Source organism: Condylura cristata, unplaced genomic scaffold (genome assembly GCF_000260355.1).
Source record: "Condylura cristata isolate star-nosed mole 26May11 unplaced genomic scaffold, ConCri1.0 scaffold00023, whole genome shotgun sequence".
NCBI classification, from domain to species: Eukaryota; Metazoa; Chordata; class Mammalia; order Eulipotyphla; family Talpidae; genus Condylura; species Condylura cristata.
In genome coordinates, this window is record NW_004567124.1 from 17,832,530 (window position 1) to 17,855,308 (window position 22,779).

At 34.2% G+C, this 22,779-nt stretch overlaps 1 protein-coding gene across 1 annotated transcript in view; it reads left to right on the plus strand.

Moving 5' to 3' along the window:
* Positions 1-22,779, plus strand: part of DMXL2 (Dmx-like 2) — a 115,161-nt gene that overhangs the window by 45,024 nt on the left and 47,358 nt on the right. The window contains exons 7-15 of the mRNA XM_004687532.2: positions 1,317-1,495; positions 3,621-3,804; positions 5,922-6,096; positions 9,640-9,879; positions 10,615-10,886; positions 11,502-12,198; positions 12,542-12,663; positions 18,420-18,509; positions 20,451-20,568. Coding sequence (XP_004687589.1) covers positions 1,317-1,495; positions 3,621-3,804; positions 5,922-6,096; positions 9,640-9,879; positions 10,615-10,886; positions 11,502-12,198; positions 12,542-12,663; positions 18,420-18,509; positions 20,451-20,568 — 2,077 coding nt within the window. The remainder of the gene's footprint in view (positions 1-1,316; positions 1,496-3,620; positions 3,805-5,921; positions 6,097-9,639; positions 9,880-10,614; positions 10,887-11,501; positions 12,199-12,541; positions 12,664-18,419; positions 18,510-20,450; positions 20,569-22,779) is intronic.

Sequence of the window (22,779 nt, forward strand, 5' to 3'; positions counted from 1 at the left end):
ATGGTACTTAGTTTGAGAATACTGCAATGGATTATATGGTAAATTTGTTTAGGTTGAGATGAAGATGCTTGATAAGTACATTGTTACTAGCAATTGGTACAGTAAGTGTCTGTCTCAAGGTAAGCACTTATAAAGATTTACTGTACAATTAAAATCTCCAAATAAACTAGATATTACTGGAAACATACATTGCATTAGTTAAATTGGGCTGAATGAAAATATAGGGGGAAAACTCAGTATGTTTACTAAGGATGAAAGTATTTGAACCTACACATACTTTTCAATACATATTTTCCTTGTTTCTTAAGAGACAGATTTTTGCGTAAGTGATAACATCGACTATTTCCCCATGAGGAAAAAGCATTCTGAAATAGTTTCTGATGATAATCGTTAAGTAGGTTTTTAACGTAATTGTTAAAATTGAGGAAAATGATGAATTGTTATACCCATAAGTGCGGGCATAGTTCCTAATAACTGCATAAACAGCTTTTTATCATTTTGAGCAGGGATCAGAAAACATTTCATGATCTAAGAATGATTTTATTTTTTAAAAAACTTTTTTTTCTTTAAAGATTTATTTATTTATGCATATAGAACTGGGGTACAGACCAGAGATACACGAGTGGTGAGGGGGTTCACCAGAGACAGAGTGGGGAGCAGAACAGGCAAATTGACCAAGTAGCCTACTGAGGGGAGAGGCGGGAGGGTCAGGAGAGGTCTGCTGCGCATCCCACCTCTGGGGTGAGATCAAACTCGTATAGAAGCAGCAGGCTCACTTGCAATGCTGTGCTTTAACCTGCTGCGTCACCAGGGAGGGCTTAGATTTTTAAAGTGTTTTTAAGAAAAAAAGAATAAAAGAACCTTTGTCAGGGGATTTGTGGTCCATACAATCCAGTTTACTTATTATCTAACCCTTTATGGGGGAAAATGTTTGTTGATTCCTTACTTGGAATAAGAAGCAACTCATTTGAAAAGGTGGTTTCATCATCACTGATCTCTTCAAGTAGGAAAAGGCAACAGCTGATAATATGGCATCTTTCTTATCAAAAGGGCTGGCATTTGTTTTCTCTACAGTGATCCATGTTTATTTAAGTGGGAAATTTGGCATCAGTGTCTCTATTTCAAAACCAGCATTGCACAGAGAGATTGATAATGAGCAAATGGTTCATTTATATTTCAAGAATAGTATTTGAGCCACAAACATCATTTTAGATCTGGTCATACGTTTTCATATGTTATTTCTAAAGTTTCTTCAAACCACTTAAATTTTGAATTGTGTATGTACAAATTTTATGTTAACCTATATATTTTTGCAGGACGATTGTCTTTTGAAAGTATGGTACCCTATGAATGGTTGGAAATCTTCAATTATACCTCAGGATCATCATGAAGTGAAAAAGAGACAAGCATCTGCTCAATTTTCCTTTGTTTACCTGGCACATCCTCGAGCAGTGACTGGTTTTTCATGGCGTAAAACTAGCAAGTATATGCCCAGGTTAGACAAATGTACCATGTACCTACCTGTATCTAAATATAAGAATTTATAAGAGTATGTTTATAAAAATATACAGAAATGTAGTAAAAGGCCTCTTACTACACTGATACAGTAGCAGTTGAAAGCAGAGACTCTTAGTCAATTACCTGGTTCAGTTTGACTGTTGTTACCAGCTGAGTTTTTGACTAAATTTCTTATCTCCTCTATACCACATCTTTTCTCTGTAGAAAGGGGTAATAATAGTACTCCCTCAGAGTTGTTGAGACTGAAGTATGTTAGTGCTGTGAGTGCTGAGTACAGTCCTTGGTGCATAGTTTGTGCTTAGGCAATGTTAGCTGCTATCATCACTAGCAGCAGCACAGAAGATTCTAGGAAGATGTTTGCAAGTCTCAGGGAAACCACATACTGAGGGGAAAGAAACTAAGCATAGTAATGAACTGCAAATAATAATCATTGTGCTTAAGTACATTAGCAAATGAAGTGGCCAAGACTTAGGGCTATCAACAGAACCTTCTCAAAGGATTTTTAAAATGTTTCCTAATTGTTACAGTATCTCTTAAAAGAATCCAGAAGATGAAATAAAGTAAAAAATGGCTCATACAAATGGCTATTGTATTATTCGTGAGGGAGGGTTATTTTATCTGCTAAATTTATCAGTAACTGTTAAGTCTGATGGGAAATAAAACACCCATTGGAGAGCTGCTCTGTAAGTAACATATGGGGAATTTATGCATTTTAGGATACAGCATATCTACCAAGTTATTACATGTATAGAAAACATTTGCAAAACATTTTACTTTTGACTGAGTCAAATTCTTTTTTAAAAAGATTTATTTATACTTATAAGAATGGATACAGTCCAGAGGTGGAGTGGGTGAGAGGATTCACCAGAGATGGAGTTGGGAGCAGAACAGACAGGTCTACTGAAATACACTGCTGAGGGGAGCAGTAGGCAAGAGAGAAGAGGTCTGCTGCACATGTGGCTCACCTCCCTAGCTGAGAATCAAACTCTTGCTGCAGTGGCTGCTCATTGCTTCATAGTGCTGATGTGCTTTAACATGTTGTGCCAACAGGGAGGGCCCTTGACTGAGTCAAATTCTATAAAAAATACTGAAAGGGTAAATGATTTTTTTGTTCTTTCATATTAGGCTTTAGCTGCTTGATTCTATGACATGTTTGCTTAATGTAATGGGAATCATTTTATAGTTTGGAATTCTCCTTACAGATTTGCCAATAGGCAAACAAATCTTATAGGAAGGATGATGCAAAATGATGTAACTAATATCACAAAGGCAGTTGGTTTGATACATTTAATGATGACATTGTGTTCATTTTGTAATTTTTAATAATAATTAAGTTTCCTTTATTTTGTTTAGAAGATACCATTTTTTTCTCCAGAGTCTAGTTTCAATGTGTAATTTGACATTAATTTGTTTCCTTTGTCAAGATAATTTTTATGATGTTCCTAGTGTTACTACAGGTTATCATAGGCTTTGATAGACTACTTTTTCTCCATACAGTGTGATTTTGAAAATAGTTGGAAGCGTACTATCATACTATATTATGCTTTTTTTTTTTTTTTTAAAGATTTAGTATTTATTTGGACATATAGAATTGGGCTACAGGCCAGAGGTGCAGGGGCGGAGAGAGGCTTCACCAGGGACAGTGTGGGGAGCAGAACAGGCAGATCAACGAAGCACACTGCTGAGGGGAGCAGCAGGGAGGTCAGGAGAGGTCTGCCACACCATGTGTTCACCTCCCTGGGCGGGGACTGAACTCATGCTGAAGTGGCTTTAGATTCTTAGTGCTGCATTAACCCACTGCACCACCAGGGAGGGCCTAAGGAATGCTTATAGTGAATGAAGGTGAATGTCAGGAAGTTAGGTTGTTACTATTTCATGGTAACTTCTTTGCACTTTAGGAGCAAGTAACAAATGGGGTTTTCTGAGAATGTTAAATAATCAGTGGAAATTCATTATATTACTGGAAAAATAACTTCACACAAATCATACTTTTAGTTTTATACTAGTCATCCTTATATGGAATAACCAAATATTGACAGTCTTTGATTAATTCATGGCCTTGATGGTCATGGTAGCCTTCATTTATTTCTCTTTGTCATTAGAGGTTCTGTCTGTAATGTGTTGTTAACTTCATGCCATGATGGTGTCTGTCGGCTCTGGGCAGAGACTTTATTACCAGAAGACTGTCTTTTGGGTGAGCAGATTTGTGAAACTACCACTTCCAGCATCGCCAGCAACCTCACTCATGCTGGAGGACAAAAAGACAGAATACAGCATGCTCTTGAGGTATTTCATTATTTAAGATGCTAAATGACTTTTGAAGCTATATGAATGTGTTGGGAAGTCCTATGTTCAAATGCAGATAGCGCACATGTTATGTGCAATGATGAAATTAATAGAGAATTCTTATTTCATGCTTGTAAGACTGCTGATTTTATCTCTTAACAGTCAAATATAAATGGTCTCAGACATTATTCTAGGTGAACACTATAGTTTTAGTGCTTTCATTTTGCATGTCAAATGTGAAAATATGTAGAAACAAGCAGCTTGGATTATAAAAGGAGTAAGGGTTCTTGAAATTAGTTGTAATTAAAAATACTTTGCTTTTTCACGAAGATTAAATTTTATTTTTTGTTTAAAAAGGATTATTTTGATTCTTAAGAATAAAGATGTGAAAGTATTAGACAATAGTGAATAATTATAACTGCTTCAATTTCATGGTATAATATTTTGAAAATGAGATAATTTATCTTACCTATAATAATTTATAAATTATTTATCCAAAATAATTTATATATAAAAATTAAAGTGCTTTCTAAGAAGTTAAATTATTTAAAGTATATGTACACAGTTGTCTGTTATGATTAGCAAAAAAGTGAGATAAAATCATAATTCAAAATTATTCGCCATTTACTAGAGTAAACCTAGATTACTAAGTTTCTTAATGTTTTATTAAACACAGAATATGTACTTAAATTAGATTCATAAAAAAAATGATTTATATACCAGTAATGTGTGTGTGTGTGCATTTTTCTTCATTTCTAACATTGAGGTTCTATTATGCAATAGTGTTTTAAAACTTGTTTTTTGGACTTAATGAGTTGTAAACTTCTCCTACACTACTAATTATTACTGTAATTTGATATTACATATTTACATGTACAGCTTAATGGCTGCACAACCAAAATGGCTTTGTTTTTTCAGCAAGCAGAAATACTACTTTGGTTTAACTGGTTAAGGTTTTTGTTTTCGACAATTTTGTGTAAAGTAGGCCTGCTCTCATGCTGTGATTGGGCACTATTTATACATTTTTTTTTCAACATTTAAAGCATAAATGAAATTAGAAGTCAGAACAGTAAAAGTTATGTTTCATTTAGATATTGATTGAAATTTATTGTACAAGGTACTGAATTTACCACATATTTACAATTATTTATATATACAGTGTAACACTTTATCTTTTAATTACATACGAGCTTTTGGAGACTTGTCCTGATAGTGCCTAATGTATTGCTTTCTAAGTGTTTGTTGAAGTATCAACTGTCACATAAAATAAAGAGCAAAAATATAAGTATACATGTGATATTGACTTGACAACTTTTTGTTAACTTTTTAATAATGTTATTAATGTTAAAATTGTTTTTAACTGAAAGGGCCTGATTGATGTAGGCCTTATCTTGCTTTCTGACAGCCTTTCCTATGAAACTCCTAACTGCTAGATCTTTATAATTCTTTGTATACTTAAATAACTAGCCTGTGGTAGGCCAGCCTTCCCAATTTTATTTAAAATAATGATACATGTCAAATATTGAGTGAAAATCATTTGATAGGCAGCTTTGAGAGGAGGTTGCTAATGACCATCTTAACTCTATTATCAAAATAAAATTCCAGAAAGGAGACCAGAGGCAGAGGACACAACAGAGAACTGATGACTATTTCTATCTGCAAAAGGATAAAGCTGATGAAATTGAAAGGAAGAAACAGATTTATTACCTCAGAGGAGAAAAATTGAGAGGATTCTACATTTTATTCACTTGAATGTGGGGGATAAAGGAAAAAAGGGAGATTATTGGGAAGCATTATACTGGGGTTGGGTTAAATTGGAGAAAAAGGACTGCGAGGTAATTCCATCTCAGTACTGGGGTAACCCAAGACAATACTGTAGATTCTTACAATACTGTAGATTCTTGGCTTTCATAGGGATTTCTGTAGATAAAAATTAATCATTTTTGAGAGAATACTTTTTGCACTGAACTATAAAATTTGCAAGATCTGTGGAGAATATGTCCATAATTATTCTACTGTAATTAAGAACATTTTTTTAAATGATGAAGTTTTACAGAGAGAAAAATCATAAAGTACTGTTTCCAGAGTTCGGTTTAGCCATCACTTGTGTATTTCAGACAATACACCATTTGAAAAATTTAAGAAAAGGACAAAGGAGGTCTTCTGTTCTTGTAACCCACACTGAATTAATGCCTGACCAGACAGCAACACATGAAGTTCAAAGACACATTTCCCATCAGGCAAATGCGTTGTGTCATTTTCATATTGCAGCGAGCATCAATCCTGCCACAGGTAAAATGAAAGTAAAGTTTTATTTCTTATAAATATGTCCAAAAAAATAGAGACAAATGGGGCTTGCGTTAGAAAAAAAAATGTTGACATTCTGTTATCTTTAAAAATACTTCTTCAGTGGAATAGGGATATAATACAAGGCACCGTTTCTTAAATTGGACTATGTGCTTCTTAGAGAATAACTTCAGGGATGGGTTTTTTCCAGAATATTTTCCATTATTTTGATTGATGTAATGTTAAAATAGGGTATAGCTTCACACTGATACCAATGCACTAGCATACTCTTCCCCACTATCAGAGCACTAGTAATCGTCTGTCATGATCCATTGGCTTCTTCCTTCCCTTACTCCATGCTCCTACATTCCCCTACTGGTAGCTTCATTCTGTGTTCAGATTCCAAAGAATTTTCTTTGGTTTAGTTTTGTCTATTCCTTTGCTTTCTTTATATTCCACAGGTGAGTAAAAACATCTGGTATTTGTCTTTCACCTCCTAACTTATTTTGTTTAGGATAACCCCCCATTTCCATGCATGTTGTCACATGTCACAAGATTTTATTTTTCGAATAGCTGAATAGTTTTCCATTGTGTATATATACCACATCTTCATACACTCATCTGTTGTTGGGCACTTGGCCTATTTCCATAGGTTGGCTATTATAAATAGTGCTAGTAAATTTAGGAGTGCACCTGTCCCTTCAAATTAGTGTATTTTCTGTCTTTGGATACATACCGAGCAGTAGAATTACTGGATCATATGGTACATGTATTTTTAACATTTTGAGGAACCTCTGTCCTGTTCCAGTGCAGTACAATACTGGGACCAGGGTTCCTTTGTTTCCCACTTCCTTTCTGGTCTTTTTTTTTTTTTTTATTTTTAAGATTTGTTTATTTATTCATTCATTTATTCATTCATTCACACAGAACTGGGATACAAGCCAGGTTGCAGGGACACCAAAATCTTCTGGTGAGAGGATTCACCAGAGTCAGAGTGGGGAGCAGAACAAGCCGACTGACAAAGTACACTGCTAAGGGGAGCAGTGCGCGGGTCAGAAGAGGCCTGCCTTGCTATGTGGATCACCCCCGGGGCGGGAATCGAACTCTTGCTAAAGTGGCTTTTGCTTCATAGTGTTGTGCTTTAATCTGCTGCGCCACTTGGAGGGCCCTGTTTCTGGTCTTTTTGATATGCTATTTTCACAAATGGTTTTGATTTGCACTTTCCTGATAAGTGATGAATATTTTTTCATGTGTACCTGTATGTCTTCTTTGGAAAAGTTATAATATTCTTGCTTGTAATTGGTCTTTTCAAGTTTTCTATTTCTTCCCTGAAACAGACTCGGAAGGATGTGTACCTTTGTGAAGTTGTTCATGTCTTCTGGGTTATTATTGGCACATTTATAGTAGTCTCCTACAATCCTTGTATTGCTGAGATGCCTGCTGGAAGGCCTTTCATTTTTTATCCTGTTTAACATTTCCTCCTGCTAGCTAGAGATTTGTTTACTTTGTTTATACTTTCAAAGACCCCAACTTTTGGTTTTATTGACCTTTTATCCTGTGTTTTGAGTTTTATTTTATTTGTTTCTACTGTTTTTTTATCATTTCACTTCTTCAGGATTCGGTTTTGTTTTTCTAGTTTCTTAGGTTGAAGTTTAGATTATTGAGTTGGGCTCTTTCTTTATTTTTGGGGTGGGCTGATATGCCTCCACCTTAGTACTGTTTTTTGTTTCATCCTGTAGGTTCTGGTAGTTTCTTCTTTTTTTCCATTCATCCCCATGTATTTTTAAATTTATCATTAATCCAGTAGTCATTAATATCTTGGTTTTCAGTTTTCACATACTAGGTTTTCCCCCCTGCTTTCTCTTGTTAATTTGTTTGACACCATTGTGATCAGAGAATATACTTGATGTTATTTCAGTTTTCATGAATTTATTGGCTCTTGTTTTGTGGCCTAATGTGATATCCTGGGGGATGTTTTGTGTACTTAGAAATTTTTAGGGATGGAGTACTCTGTAAATTATCTGTTAAGCTCATGTGGTCTCATTCCTCACTTAATGATTTTGGTTCCTTGCCTTTGTGTGTGTTGAATTGAACTCTCTGTGATGAGAGTGGGGTATTAAAGTCCCCTGCATTGTTATTTCCAGTGTCTGTTTTCAGAATTGTTGATAGGTGTAATACCTTTTGATGCTTCTTTGTTTGGGTTATATATTGATGAGTGTTATATCATCCTGTTGTATTAGTCCCTTAATCATTACATAGTGATTATCCCTGTATCTTGTTGCCTTTTTTAATTGAAAGTCTATTTTATCTAATAAAAGGTATGACTGCCCACACCTTTTTGTAGGTGCTGTTTGCTTGTGGAATTATGTTACAATCATTTACTTTGATCTGATGTTTATCTTTGGAACTCAGGTCAAGAGCTTTTCCCTTGATTTCTCAGTTGTTATAAAGTGCCTTGTCACATCAAAATAGAATGTTTAATTTATAATTCCTGTTTTATATGATATGTTTAAATATTTATCAGAAAACCAGAACTCTCATCCAGGAATTGGAAAGAGAACAATTTGGTGCTTTAACATTGAAGCTCATTAAGAGGACACTGTTAGACTGTTGGAACTTTTTCTTTAGACTGTTACCTATTTATTCAGGGCGACAATGCCATTTTCACTTTTGCCTTATAATAAATTAGTTATTTATAACATTGTTGGGAATTTTCCATAAACTAATCTATACTGTGAATTATAGTATCCTAAATGAGGAATGCTGTCAGACTTACAAGTTTGCCTGCCTTTTGTGCTCTTTCATGGCATAATTTTCTCCTAACTTTTTAGGGGTTCAAATACTCATCTTGGAAGAATAATGTACTAATCACTGTTTACAGCCTCTCCTTTTATTCTAAACACTGTTATATCCTCTATTTTGATTCAATAATTGTTAAAATTTTGCCATAATTATTTTATTCATTTTATATATATACATGTTTGAAAGAGTTTGGGTAGATTATATATGACTGCGGCATATGTAGCTGAGTGAATTTTTTCTTAATCTTTCAAAGTCCATTGCAGATCCTGTGGTACATCACCTTTACATTATTCAGCAAGTATTTTCTTACAATAAGAAAATCCCCTTACAAATAATAATAGCATTATAGTACCTAACTAAGCAAATTAGAAAAAATATCCAGAATCTCTAATACCCAATTCATATTTGTTTTTTTCATTTTTTTCTCAAAAATGTCTTTTATAGTTGCTTTTTAATTTTATCTTTCTGTTTCCCTTTCTTCATGCCAAGGTTCAATGAATCCTTCTGTATTTGGTGTATTTAGTTTTAAAAATAGTAATTTAATCCATGTAAGTCTGTGTCATTATTTCTTAATATTTACACTTGCTACTAAATTCAGTTAAAATTTACAAATCCTGCTAGTATATGTTGACTTGTTTAGCACCTTTTCTGTGTGATTGTGAAATTAGTGTTTATAAGCACTTGTGATATTTTTAAGGACATTAAAAATTCATATTGAAATCCTTATATATTTTTTTATTTTCACAGATATTCCAAATGTCTTAGTTGGCACTGTGTTTAACATTGATGATGGAAGTGGGGGCTTTGTAGTTCATTGGTTAAACAACAAAGAATTTCATTTCACATCATCTACTGAAATATTTATGCAGCAGTTACGAAAACTTTCAGAAAAGCAAGTGGATCATGAAAATGAGTATGCAGATAGAGAAGATGAAGAATATTCACAGGAGGAAAGAGAGAGGGGTTTACATATGAAACTAGATCATGGTTAGTATTCTGTTTAGATTTCCCCTCTATTTATTTATTTATTTTTTATGTGATACCACATTTAGTTTGTAACTTATTAACTTCTCTATTAATTACACAAATATTACTGACATTCTACTATGGGCTTGTACCATATAACTCCGTATGTTTGCTCTGTTATAACATGCTGCTTTGGAAACTCCATTATTTTTTTGGGAACATAACTTTTCTAATGGTAGTAATGATATCAATGAAATTTTGGTTAGTTTATAAGTAAGAAAGAGTAATTTCTAGTCAGACCAGAAGATAATTTTGCTTTATTTTTTTGATTATAAATTGAAAAGGAATTATAGTTCCTAAAGATAGTATTCTATTTATACTCTGATATGTAAATTAATTTACTAGTATATTCTGATGAGTTAGTGTGTATTGATATCTCTTTTTAAATTTTTTTTAAAAGATTCTTTTATTTATGCATACAAGAGCTTGCTGGGGTGTAGGCCAGAGGTGCACACACAGGTGGGGAGCATGAGAGGATTCACCAGAGACAGCATGGTGAGCAGAACAAGTAGATCCGTTGACATACACTGCTGAGGGGAGCAGTGGGTAAGACAGGAGAGGTCTGCTGAGTCATGTGGGTCAGCTCCCTGGCCAGGATTCCAAATCATGTTGCACTGACTAGTGATAGCTTCATAGTGTTGAGACTTAATCCCTTGCTCACCAGGGAGGCCCTAATAAATTTATTTTCTGATGCAGATTTATCCTTGGATAGAGAATCTGAAGCAGGTACCGGATCGTCAGAACATGAAGATGGAGAAAGAGATGGAAGTCCTAAAACTTTTTCACGACCTAGTGTATCTATGCCACTGCCTACAGTCTTACTTGATCGGAAGATTGAAATGCTGCTCACTGAATGGAATAAGAATCCTGACATGCTTTTTACTATACATCCCGTAGATGGTACCTTTCTAGTGTGGCATGTAAAGTATTTGGATGAATATAATCCTGGAATATTTAGACAAGTCCAGGTATATATGACAATTGAAGCAATTACTGCAAATACTTGAAAAAATAAAAGAAATAGATGCTCTGCTGAGTTGGCAGGTTTTCAGAATAAAAGATTTGTTTTTGATAAGTAACTATAAAGAATACTTTTTCTTGCTACCAGAGGGGGAAAATGACCTCAGTTTTGTGAATCTGATTCAAAGAAAAATGAAATTGACTTTGAAATGCAATACTGAATATTTGAATACATTTTTTCCCTAGAATTCACATTATTTTGAATAAAATCCAACAAACAGCCTAAAAAACGTGACCTGGGATAATACTTCAGTTCCCTAGTTATATCAGCTAAATCTAGCAACCAGTTACTGTTATAGTTCTGTACTTTATTTAGACTTGTGATTGTGGTCATTTGGATGTAGAAACAAGACACCTGATTTTTTTTTTTTTTTTTGCCTTTTATGCAATGAGTAAGAGATAGTATTACATAAATACTATAGAGGTGAGGTACTACATCATAATGAGATTCAACATTATATTTTTTGCTAGATAACAGATTTGGCATTTTGAAAATGAAAGTATTTTTGGAATACTTTCTGAGGTGAGCTACTTACACTGAATCATATGTTTGTGTTTTCCAGGTTTCTTTTTCTTCTAGGATTCCTGTTGCATTTCCATCTGGTGATGCAAACTCTCTTAGTAAAAATATCATGATGTATGCTTGTATAAATGCTATGAAAGAAACTCACCACACACTGTTAAGTCATGAGATGATGGCTCTTGACAGTCCTCATGGATCAGAACCACACTCTAGATCACACAGTACAAATATGAACATTTTAGCTCCTACAGTAATGATGGTCTCCAAACACATAGATGGTTCTTTAAATCAGTGGGCAGTCACTTTTGCTGATAAATCTGCTTTTACCACTGTTCTAACTGTATCTCACAAATTTAGATATTGTGGTCATCGATTTCACCTCAATGATCTGGCATGTCATTCAGTCTTACCACTTTTATTGACATCATCTCATCATAATGCTCTGTTGACTCCTGAATCAGATTATCAATGGGACTCAGATAATAAATTAAGTAGATTAATGGATCCTGGGAGACACCTAAAAGGTTCCTCAAAGCAACCTCTTAGAAATGCTGCAACACGTACATTTCATGATCCAAATGCAATCTACAGTGAGCTCATTCTATGGCGTGTAGACCCAATAGGGCCTTTGTCATACACTGGAGGAGTATCGGAATTGGCTCGAATTAATTCTTTGCATACTTCAGCCTTCTCAAATGTTGCTTGGCTTCCAACTCTTATTCCCAGTTATTGTCTTGGTAAGTGTTTTATTATGAAGTTAATGTAAACTTTGAAGTATTACTTGTTATCACAAAAATGGTTATATATGTCATTAGTAGTATATGGTGTGTGTATGTGTATATATAAGGAGTATGTTTCATGAATATTCAGAGCATTGTACCATCCTTAAGTTGAGGATTTCTAGAACTTTTTATAATATTTTCTGTTTTCAGGTACTTTGCTTCTATTGAATTTATTTAGTATTCACTATTATAACTATTTAATTATGGTGTTACTTAAAAGAAAAGTGTGAATATTTGCTCATACTTCAGTCAATAATAAATTAAGCTATATTATGATACAAAGTATTTGTTTTCTCAGGAACATACTGCAATTCTGCCAGTGCTTGCTTTGTTGCTTCTGATGGCAAAAATTTGAGACTCTATCAAGCTGTGGTAGATGCAAGAAAATTATTAGATGAGCTTTCAGATCCAGAATCTTCTGTAAGTATTTAGTAATCTTTATTGGTGTATCTAAGGTGATAAGGAATTCCTTTTTTACTTTGTCTAGTGTCTTTTTGAGTTGTTTATAATGAGGACTCTAATGACAAATTTTCTTAATTTGCTTCCAAGGTACTTGAATAAAAATGCTAGTGTATATGTGAGTTTATATCCAGATATGAGTGGTGGAATTTCCACTTACCTATGAAACATGCCTCTCTATAAAACAAATATCCTAATAAAAATGTTTCCAGTATTAAAAATTAAAGATTATTTTTCAGGGTTTTCTATGGCTCCTAGATGTGTGGTAGATAGAGTGTAAGTTTCAGTGTCTGCATTTATGGAGCTTTTAACTTAGTCATAGAAATTATTAAGAAAAGGTTAAATAACAATTTAAGACATTTTATGAGTTATCTGAGGGTGGTATGTAGTTAATTGCCAAACAGATGGCACTAGAAGGATTTCATAATTCAGAGGAGAGAAAGATCAGATTAAGGTAGGTTTTGCAGTCTTCATTAAGAACAATGTTCGTAATGAGTAAGATTTAGGCAGACAAATCCTTTGTCTTTGCTTTAGGGAGAAAGTGGCCTGAAAGTAAGTGGATAAATAAGATTTATTTAGAAATAGTGAGAAAAAAAGGTCACCTAGTCTAACCAGCCGTCTGATTGCTTTATTCCACACTGTCACATTTTTTCATCTGATGAACAAGGAAGGATACTCAAGTCTGAAATGCTATTCATTCTGTTTTCAAATGAGTTATTATATTGAAATTTAAATTAAATGTATATTCCTTAAGTTTTACTTATTAGTCCTAGTCCCATATTCCTTGCACATGAGAGCACCTCAGACACTTATGACAGCTATTTTGTTAACTTTTGAGTTGTTGCTTAAGCTAAGTCTCCTGCCTATGAATTTCTGTTTTACATTTGACCGTCATTGCTTTCTTAGGTTTCAGTTTGTTCTACTCTCAGCATCGTCAGATCATTAGACATGGTAGTTTTGTGGCCTGTCTTGTTTTGGCAGTCACACCACATTCTGTGTATGTAATTGGTTCATATTGAACTCTCAATTAAATATCCAAAGACACTTTTTTTTTTTTTGGCCAGTGAGCCATTTTGTATGTGTACATTTGCATTTGGGGACCAAATGTAGGCCTATTGTTACCATTACATTTCATTTTACTATGCTTAACATTTAACTTTTCAGTTACTTTTTGAATTTAGGTTTTGCTCTTTTGGTTATTGTTTTATGACTCATAGGAGTGGTCTATTTGATGAATGTTTCTGCATCTTCATGTAAGTCACTTGTTAAAATGTTAAAATAGGACAAGAGTGAAGAGAGTGCCAATAAACATTTGAAATCTTTCTGCATTTTTATTGTCTGGAATATTTCATTGGCTTGACCAAAGGATTTTCATCAGGCATCTTGTTTTGTATTTTGTTAAAATAAAATATTCAGTCTGTCAAATCTTCTGAGTCAAAAATGAAGTCAGATTTGAATGAGATGATTGTATTAATGTGTGTAGTTGGTTGAATGCATGTACCCTGAAATCTTTTGCTAGCTAAAACTTTGTATTAAGTAGTAAAGAAATATAATAAATTACATCTATTTGGTATAAACTCTTTAGTCTAACTTACAGACATGTTGGTTTCCTTTTTTAAAAATTACAACAGTTGCCTATGACATTTTCTATTTCTCAGAAAATATTTTCTGGTTATTGATTTCATTTACAAAATTCCTCAATAACCTGGTCTTTATTTTCCCAGAAAATATAATTTCACTTAGAGCAGTTACTTAGTTTTAGAATCTGTTTTGTTCTAATTCCCTTACCAGTGTACTTTTTTTCAAACCTTTCAATTTTCATTATTTTTTTTACATTTAAAAAGTAATAAAATTAAAAAAATAATAAAATTATGTACAGATGTCAAAATAGTGTTATATGCCTGAAACTTACATAATGTTACAAACCAATGTTAAGTCATTACTTTTTTATGAAATAGTACTTGTTTTTAGAAAAGAATGAACATGGTTTGTTCTTTTGCAACCAAGCTCTTGAAATACAAGACCAGAGACAAAGTAGGGATTAGGAAGTTCATTATTGTCTGGGTCTTGAGCTTATCTTCCCCTTTATCTCTGGACACTATACCCATTACTTCATTTCTAATACTGGCATTTCATGTCTTCCTTCATTTTCCTTTCAGTCTTGCTAAAAATCTAGTTTTATTGATCTTAAAAAAAAAGCTCTATTTCATTGGAATCTTTGTTTTTTCTTTCATTTTCTTTGATTTCTGACATGATATTATAGGTTGTTCTTTTTCCCTATATCATGAGAATAGGATCCTAGATTATTGACTTGACTCTTTTCTCATTTTCTAATGTATGCATTTAATACTGTCATTTTCCTGCTCAGCACTGTTTTGGCATATTGATTAGTATTTTCATTGTCATTCAGTTCACTGTATTTTTAAAATTTTCTTGAATTTCTGTTAGACTCATGAGTTATTGAATTGTGTTTAGAGATTTGCCTATATTTTTCTGTTACTAATATCTAGTTTCATTGTGGTGGGAGATTATTTCATCCTTTCAAATTTAGTAAAGTTTGTTTTATGGTCTATCTTAATATGCTTTGCTAGTTGAAAGGAATGTGGATTCTTTTGTTGAGTGGGATATTTTATATTAATTGTCAGTTGCATTCTGTTGTGATTGTTGGTGGTGTGGAGTTCTATATTTTTGTTAATTTTCTGTTATATTTCTTTCAATTATGAGAAGGGCATTGAAATCTCCCACTGTAATTGTGGATTTGTCTACTTTCAGTTATACTAAGGTTTTTTTTTTTTTTACACAGATTGCAGCTGTTTGTATATATTTAGTCTGAAAGCAAAAGCTCTCTTGCGCTGTAATATAATCACAGGTGCTGAGAGTTAGGGAGATGGTTATTCTTACCATTACAGCAGTTTTTCACATTCAAAATGGAGATGTGAAAAATTAACCGAAGTGTTTTAGATTTTAGTTTTTAGCTGGAGCAAAGTTAAATTCTATAGATAAATGTGGTTTACAAAAAGCAGCTACTGACTTGACTCAGATATTTAATCTGGAATAGTTTTAAGTGGCATAGAATATCAGTAATTTGTAAGATGAAATCAACATTGTTTGTGGATCTTCTAAAACTTACTAAAAATTTTTGCGTAGTTCAGTCTCACCCAAATTTGGAAATGAACTTGTGAAATTAAAAAGCCACAAACAACAACAAAAAAGTTACAACTTCATCTTGCAAAAGAAGTTTCAGTAAGCTGAAGTTCATTAAAAATTATTTAAGATTGTCACATAAAAAAATTACTAACTTTGCTTCCATTGAAGTCAGGAAAATAAAATTAGAATTAACTCTTTCGTATAAAAACATTTAAACTGAAAATAACATTGTCAATTCTAATACATCTGTTTTTCAGACATTAAGCTTTAACCTTTTGGAAAAAAGTCATTCATATCCATTAAAATACATCTGTGAAATTTTACTCATAAAATTTTATGACTCATAAAACTCATAAAAACTATTGGATTCTGCATTTAAAATTTTGACATTTTGTCCATTAGATTTCTTTTGTATTTTTGATTTTTAAAATTATTTATCTTGATTGAGTTTCCTTCCACCCTTTTAAATTTTACTTCCAGGGCAAGTACTTCACTTCATCCTAAATCTCATCCTGTAACAATTCCATCTTTCCAGTAAAGTGAGTTCCTTGGTAATAGGTGAGATTGAGTGCTCCTTTTCTTAAATCTGTCAGTTTTAGTGCTGGCAGGAGACTTGTGGGACAAAGAAGACAAATCCTTAAGTGGAATAGGGATCTGTTCCTGCAGAGGACATTTCAGCGTGGCTACATATTGGAAACATCTGAAGACTTGTGAAAAACCTGATCAGATGACACCATACCAATTGATTCATGCCAAATGGAACTAAGTGTCAGTGATTGTTAAAGCTCAGTGTGACTCAGTGTGAAGCTGAGGTTGAGAATCCTTGATCTGCAGCAGTACCTCTTTGTTATGAGTGACTATTTTATTAGATCAAATTTCCAAAAGTGGAATTACAGTAGTAATTGTTAAACTTCAGTGTGCACATGAATCATTTAGAGTTTGTTAAAATATACATGTATTAGCTTGATGCCTGAGTGTCTATACATTTATGAAAAGCGTGTCTATACATTTATGAAAAGCTTCCAGATGCTGAAGTTGCTGCTGGTCCACTGACCACATTTTCAGTAGCGATGTTTATCGTATGTTATAGAAATTCCAGAGTTTTAACATCAACTATAGGCCACATCTGAGTTCAGATTTCAATTAACAGACCCAGCAGACTATACCATTTCCAGGTGTCTGAGCTAACACTTAAAATTCTGGCTCTTGGGTGAATGTACCTGTTACAGGGCAAGCAGAGAGGCACCACTGAACCCCCAAACCTACCTGCTCTATACATAGGTTCTGCCATCCACCGCATCAATACAAGACATAAGAGCATTAATAGAAAGGAACTTTTTAATACAATGAGTATACAACACAGAAGACAAAGAATATAATTTCTAAATCAAACACCTGAAGTTATCTACCCCCTTGTGGGTAAAAGTCAACCCAAAAGGGATTGGCTCAGAGCAAGGCCTGAAAGCTGCCACAAGACTAAAGCATCTTCTGGCCAGGACCATTGGAAAAGGTCACACATGGCCAGACAAGTCTGGGAGGAAAAGAGCAAAATCAAAGTTAAGATAAAAGCTGCCATAGTCAACCTCCCCTTGGGTCTCTCACCCACATCTATTTTACTCAGTCCAGGACCAGAAGCAGGCAATGTTCCTTCACATATTTCTCTGTTCCATGTGGCTCTCCATCCTGCCTCCTCCTCCACTTTCCTTCTCTCTGCTCAGCTCCATCCTCCTTCTGGTTGGGGCAGGGAACCTGGAACTTCCCTTGTAACATGTTCCCTTGGAACTTCCCATGTTACCTTGTAACATACCTGTAACACTAAGGTCAGCTCTACATAATCATGTGCTTTGTTCTTGATCCAATAACCCTATAGTCTGTTGCCATACTTGCTCTCTGGAGTCCTGTTTACTACAGACTAGGCAGATCTGTATGTTGTTTTCCCAGCGCTGATCTTGTATTTAAACAAGTGGGAACTAATCCTTGTTAGCAGCCTGGAGGCATAAGTAGTGAAGGAGAAAGTTTATCTCCTTGTGAGTAAACACCTTTAGGTGAAATTACTGAAAGGATTTTATGCAAGAAAAGACTGATTGAAAGGAGGCAGAAGGAAGACTGCTTTTTTTTTTTTTTTCCTTAGCAGAATTGTTTGGCAGTTTTGAGAGTTAGTTCAAGCATCTCATTCCAAGACAGAGAAAGTCTTATTTCTTCTCAACCTCTTACCTTATTTTCAGTCTGGCAGGATTGTGCTTTTAAGTGGCATTGCACTATAAACCTTACACTCAGCCACAGACCAGATCCTTCACTAAATTTTTCTTGAAGCTCTAAGGTTTGAGACATGTTTTGAGACATGTTAAAAAAACTATATATCTTGAAGCTAAATACTACTTATCAAACACTAACTTTTCTCTTAGGTTAACTTTAAAAATGTTGAGTATAGAAAGTTGAAGTATTTCTTTTAATGTATGGATTTCCATTGTCAGGGAATATTTGGAGGAGCCTTAATGCCTGAGATGCTGTATCATGCTGACAGCAGATTCATACACTGTTGTTAACATTTTGTGTTTTATTATTTACAGAAACTTATTGGAGAAGTATTTAATATTGTGAGTCAACAGTCTACTGCTCGACCTGGATGCATTATTGAACTCGATGCTATAACCAACCAAGTAAAGATAAACTTACGAATTGCTCATTTTATTGTACTTATGCTAGAGTGTTTTATATGCATATATTCAATTTCAGAGTAATTCTCTTGTTTGCTACTAAATATGGTCAACTTATCTTGATTATCATAGTGAAAAATCTAATAATTTAGGAATTGTTTTTCTCTAGTTGAATTGTATCTGTAGCCTACTTTCTTATTTAAAGATCATTTTATTCAGTCAGGGATGCCATAAAGGAAAGAATAGTACAGCTACATAGAGACTTGGTTTGTGGTTTCTCTTTCTATATTATTACTCATTTCAACTTCAACTTTAGACTATTTGTTGTGCATCTGTGAATGTTAGCTATTTCTAATGAGATCCATTAAAATAGATGAAATTAGGATCAAAGTATATATTTACCTCTTCTCATGGATCTTTTGTGTAGTCTGTGTTCTTCCCTGAAGAAACCTGGGAAAGAAGGAAAACCCTTCTTTGAACATGGGGTTTGTAAATGCCATTCTAGCTCTCAGGACATTTGTTTCTTCAGAATCGTATTTGTGGCCCAATAATAGTGTATTCATTCCAAATGCCCTAAAAACAAATGTAGTTACTTCATTGTTTTTCCATGGTGCTTTACATATTCTTTTGGGGAAAGTGTAATAATTTTCAGCAGTGTAAAGAAATTGTCTCATCTTTCAGCCACAGAAATGGTTTTCAGATTCAACTTACTAATGGCCCTGGGAAATCTTTTTTTTTTTTGAAGATTTATTTACTCATACAGATCTGGGGTATGAGGTGCAGGGGTGGTGAGAGGCTTTACCAGAGGCAGAGTGGGGAGCAGACAGGCAGATTAACGAAGTACACTGCTGAGGGGAGCAGCGGGCGGGTCAGGAGAGGTCTGCCGCGCCATGTGGATCACCTCCGGGGCTGGGGATCGAACTCGCACTGAAGCAGCTGCCGCCAGCTTGCAGTGCTATGTCCTAGCCCATTGCACCACCATGGAGGGCCAGGCCCTGGAAAATCTTTAACTCATTACTTCAATTTTTTATTCCATAGGCATTTGGGTGAAGAGTGAAAGAGATTCATTACCATAGACATATTAATCTTTAATGGCAGGATGTTAAACTCATTTCCTATTTTAGCCCTTTCTCAACTCTTTACTTCGGGATGTTAGTATAGTTTACTCTCTGACTTCTGCTTTTCACTTGATAACTTGCTCAAGATTTCCCCCCTCATAGTTGTGACTCTTTAACACAAGGGCTGGTACCTCTGAGTACTGATTGATGACATAGGCTTTTTTATACACGATAGAGTTTTAACTTACTATAGGATTTTATTCATTGTCCTGTATGTTATTGATACCCATGAAGACACCCCTTTTTCCTTTCACTTTCTCTTTTTCTCTGGTGGGAGTGACCTTTTATACTACTTTATTAAGAATCCTCTATACTTCCCTTCTTTGAAATCTGCTGTGTTGGCATTGGATAGTCTTGGCATACTTTAAAAATAAGCTTTTGCTTGGAGCTAACCTTTTCTTTGAAAAAAATTTTACTCTCAAGTGGAGTTAGAGAAGATTAGATCATAGACTAGCACACCCATAGTCAGGCTTCTTCATCCATTCATGAGGCCAGATATTTTTGAGCTCAAAGTAGTGCAGATCACTGAGCTGTGCTTTTTGATTTTGTTTTTCAGTTTTTGTTTTTAAGGAGCACACCTCCTGGTTTATTTTCATTAGAGTTCCTTAGTTTTGCTATGTAGCATCATTGAAAGTAATTTTTGTCTGCTCAATAATTCCAATGACTTTTATTCTGTTGCTCCCCCCACCCCTCATGAGTCAGTCAATAAAAAAAGAAACTTCTAGAGAGCTTTCTTTCTACATTAATATTATTGGGGAGATTATGGGGAAAAGATAAATTCAAAGAAAATTTCAAAGATAAAACCTCATTTTTTTCACATTTGTAGTGTGGCTCAAATACACAGTTGCTTCATGTGTTTCAAGAAGACTTCATTATAGGCTATAAACCACATAAAGAGGATATGGGGAAAACGGAAACAGAAGTATTTTTTCAGCCATCACAAGGTAATTTTATTTTTTTAAAGATTTATTTTTGCTTATTTATGCACATAATAACTGGGGTACAGATTAGAGGTGCAGGGGGTGAGAGGATTCACCAGAGACAGAGTGGGGAGCAGAACAGAAACACACTTCTGAGGGGACCAGGAGTTCTGAGACAAAAGAGTTTCTGCTGTGCCATGTTGGTCACCTCCCTGGCTGGGGATTGAACTCATGCCCCTGTGGTTGGCAATAGCTTGATAGTGCTGAGATTTAACCCCTTGTACTACTAGAGAGGCTCCAATTTAAAAATTGATCTTAATACCTTAATCTTAAAACAAAAAAAGTCTCTTTCAGTGAGTATAGATTTCTGTATAAACACCATCACTCTTGTGCTTTGCAAAATCACTGGTTTTATCAAAATTGCTTCTGATGGGTGAAAATAACATTTTGAAAGACAGTTTCCCTGGCAACATGGAAGTTTGCCAAGAAATGTATTTATGAAACCTAGTTTGTTTTAAGAATTATTATTATTATTTTTAAAGATTTATTTATTTATGCATACAGAACTGGGGTACAGGCCAGAGGTGCAGGGGCGGTGAGAGGCTTCACCAGAGACAGAGTGGGGAGCGAAACAGGTAGATCGATGAAGTACACTGCTGAGGGGAGCAGCGGGCGGGCTAGGAGAGGTCTGCCATGCCATGTGGTCACCTCTGGGGCATGCGGGAATCAAACTCATGCAGCAGTGGCTGTAGCTTCTCAGTGCAGTGCTTTAACCTGCTGCGCCACCAGGGAGGGCCACTATTAAATTATTTTGATTCATGTTGTTATTGTGGTGTCTTAAGGAAATAGTGTTAGTATAAGTATAAAAAAAGTTCTCAATAAATTGCTAAAGATTATTAATGAATAGAATGTAAGAAGTGGTGGTGTATACCAGGAACCTCAGGAATGCTGTGAAATAAAGATAAAAACTCAGTTTACTTTCTGAAGTAGAGTATTATTTTTTCTTTTGGTGAAAGAAAGTAATTTTCCATAAGACCTTTCAAGGGTAACTCACATGATGTTTAAATACTTCTAGCATGAAAGATTCCCTTTAGGAGTTAGAACTTTTTATTTGTTAAAATCATTGTATTTGAACATAAAACATTGAATAAAATACTACTTCCTGCTTGAAAGTAGGAAAGACATGACCTATTTAAAGAATTTATTTTCTTTCATTAAAAAGTTAGAATAAAAAAAAATTTACCAAGAGTTTCAAGATATTTTCTCATTTGGTTATAAATTATCAGTACCTAAATGGACATATTTATCTTGGCATAGCTTTTATCTCAGAGTTACGTATAGACATTTAAGGAAAGGATACAGACTGAATTTGTATGGACAAATTCCTTTTCTTTAATGCAAAATCAGAATGAGTTCCTGTCTTCTATGAAACTTTGCTCAGACATTTTTTTCATCCCTCAAACTAATAATTCTTCCCCCCTTACTGTGTCTTTATTCATGTCATGACTTTTCTTTTCTTTGTTATTCTGTTGTTCAGTTTTATTTTACTGTCAATATAACATAACAATATGCTTTATAGATTTGAAATGTATTTTTTCTGTGGTATTTCACATTTATCTGGATTTAACTTTTTTATATGCTTTCCAGCAAACCCCCAATTATTCTAATAAAAAATACATGTCAAACTACTAGAAAACATTGCTTATATAAATGTATTTTTCTTTATAGTGTTTTTAATTGAAAGACTTGAATTTAAAAACATTCTTGTTTCTTATTTTGGTATTTCTTTATTTCACTGAGAAATTGGGCCAAAAGATTTTTCTAGTGTCTTTTTTGGTTTCCCTTTATTTTTTGTGCAAAATCTGTCTCATGCTTTTCTTGACTTTATAGCCATTTCTTCAGACTTGATTTGTACGTTTTTCTTCTTTCCTCCCCTCACCTTATTTTGTATTTTCTAAGTTTTAATTGAAAATTACCCTTTTAATTTAGGAAAATGCCAATTGTAGACAAATATAGCATGTATAATTAATTTAAATGAGCCTTCCTACACTCCTAATTTAGATCGAAGGTTTTAAGATTGTCTGTCAGATATGCTTTATACTTACCCTATTTTTTCCCCTTTTATCCTGGAATATTTTTTTTTAAAAGATTTATTTATTTGTACATACAGAACTGGGGTACAGGCCAGAGGCTCAGGGGTGGTGAGAGGCTTCACCAGAGACAGAGTGGAGAGCA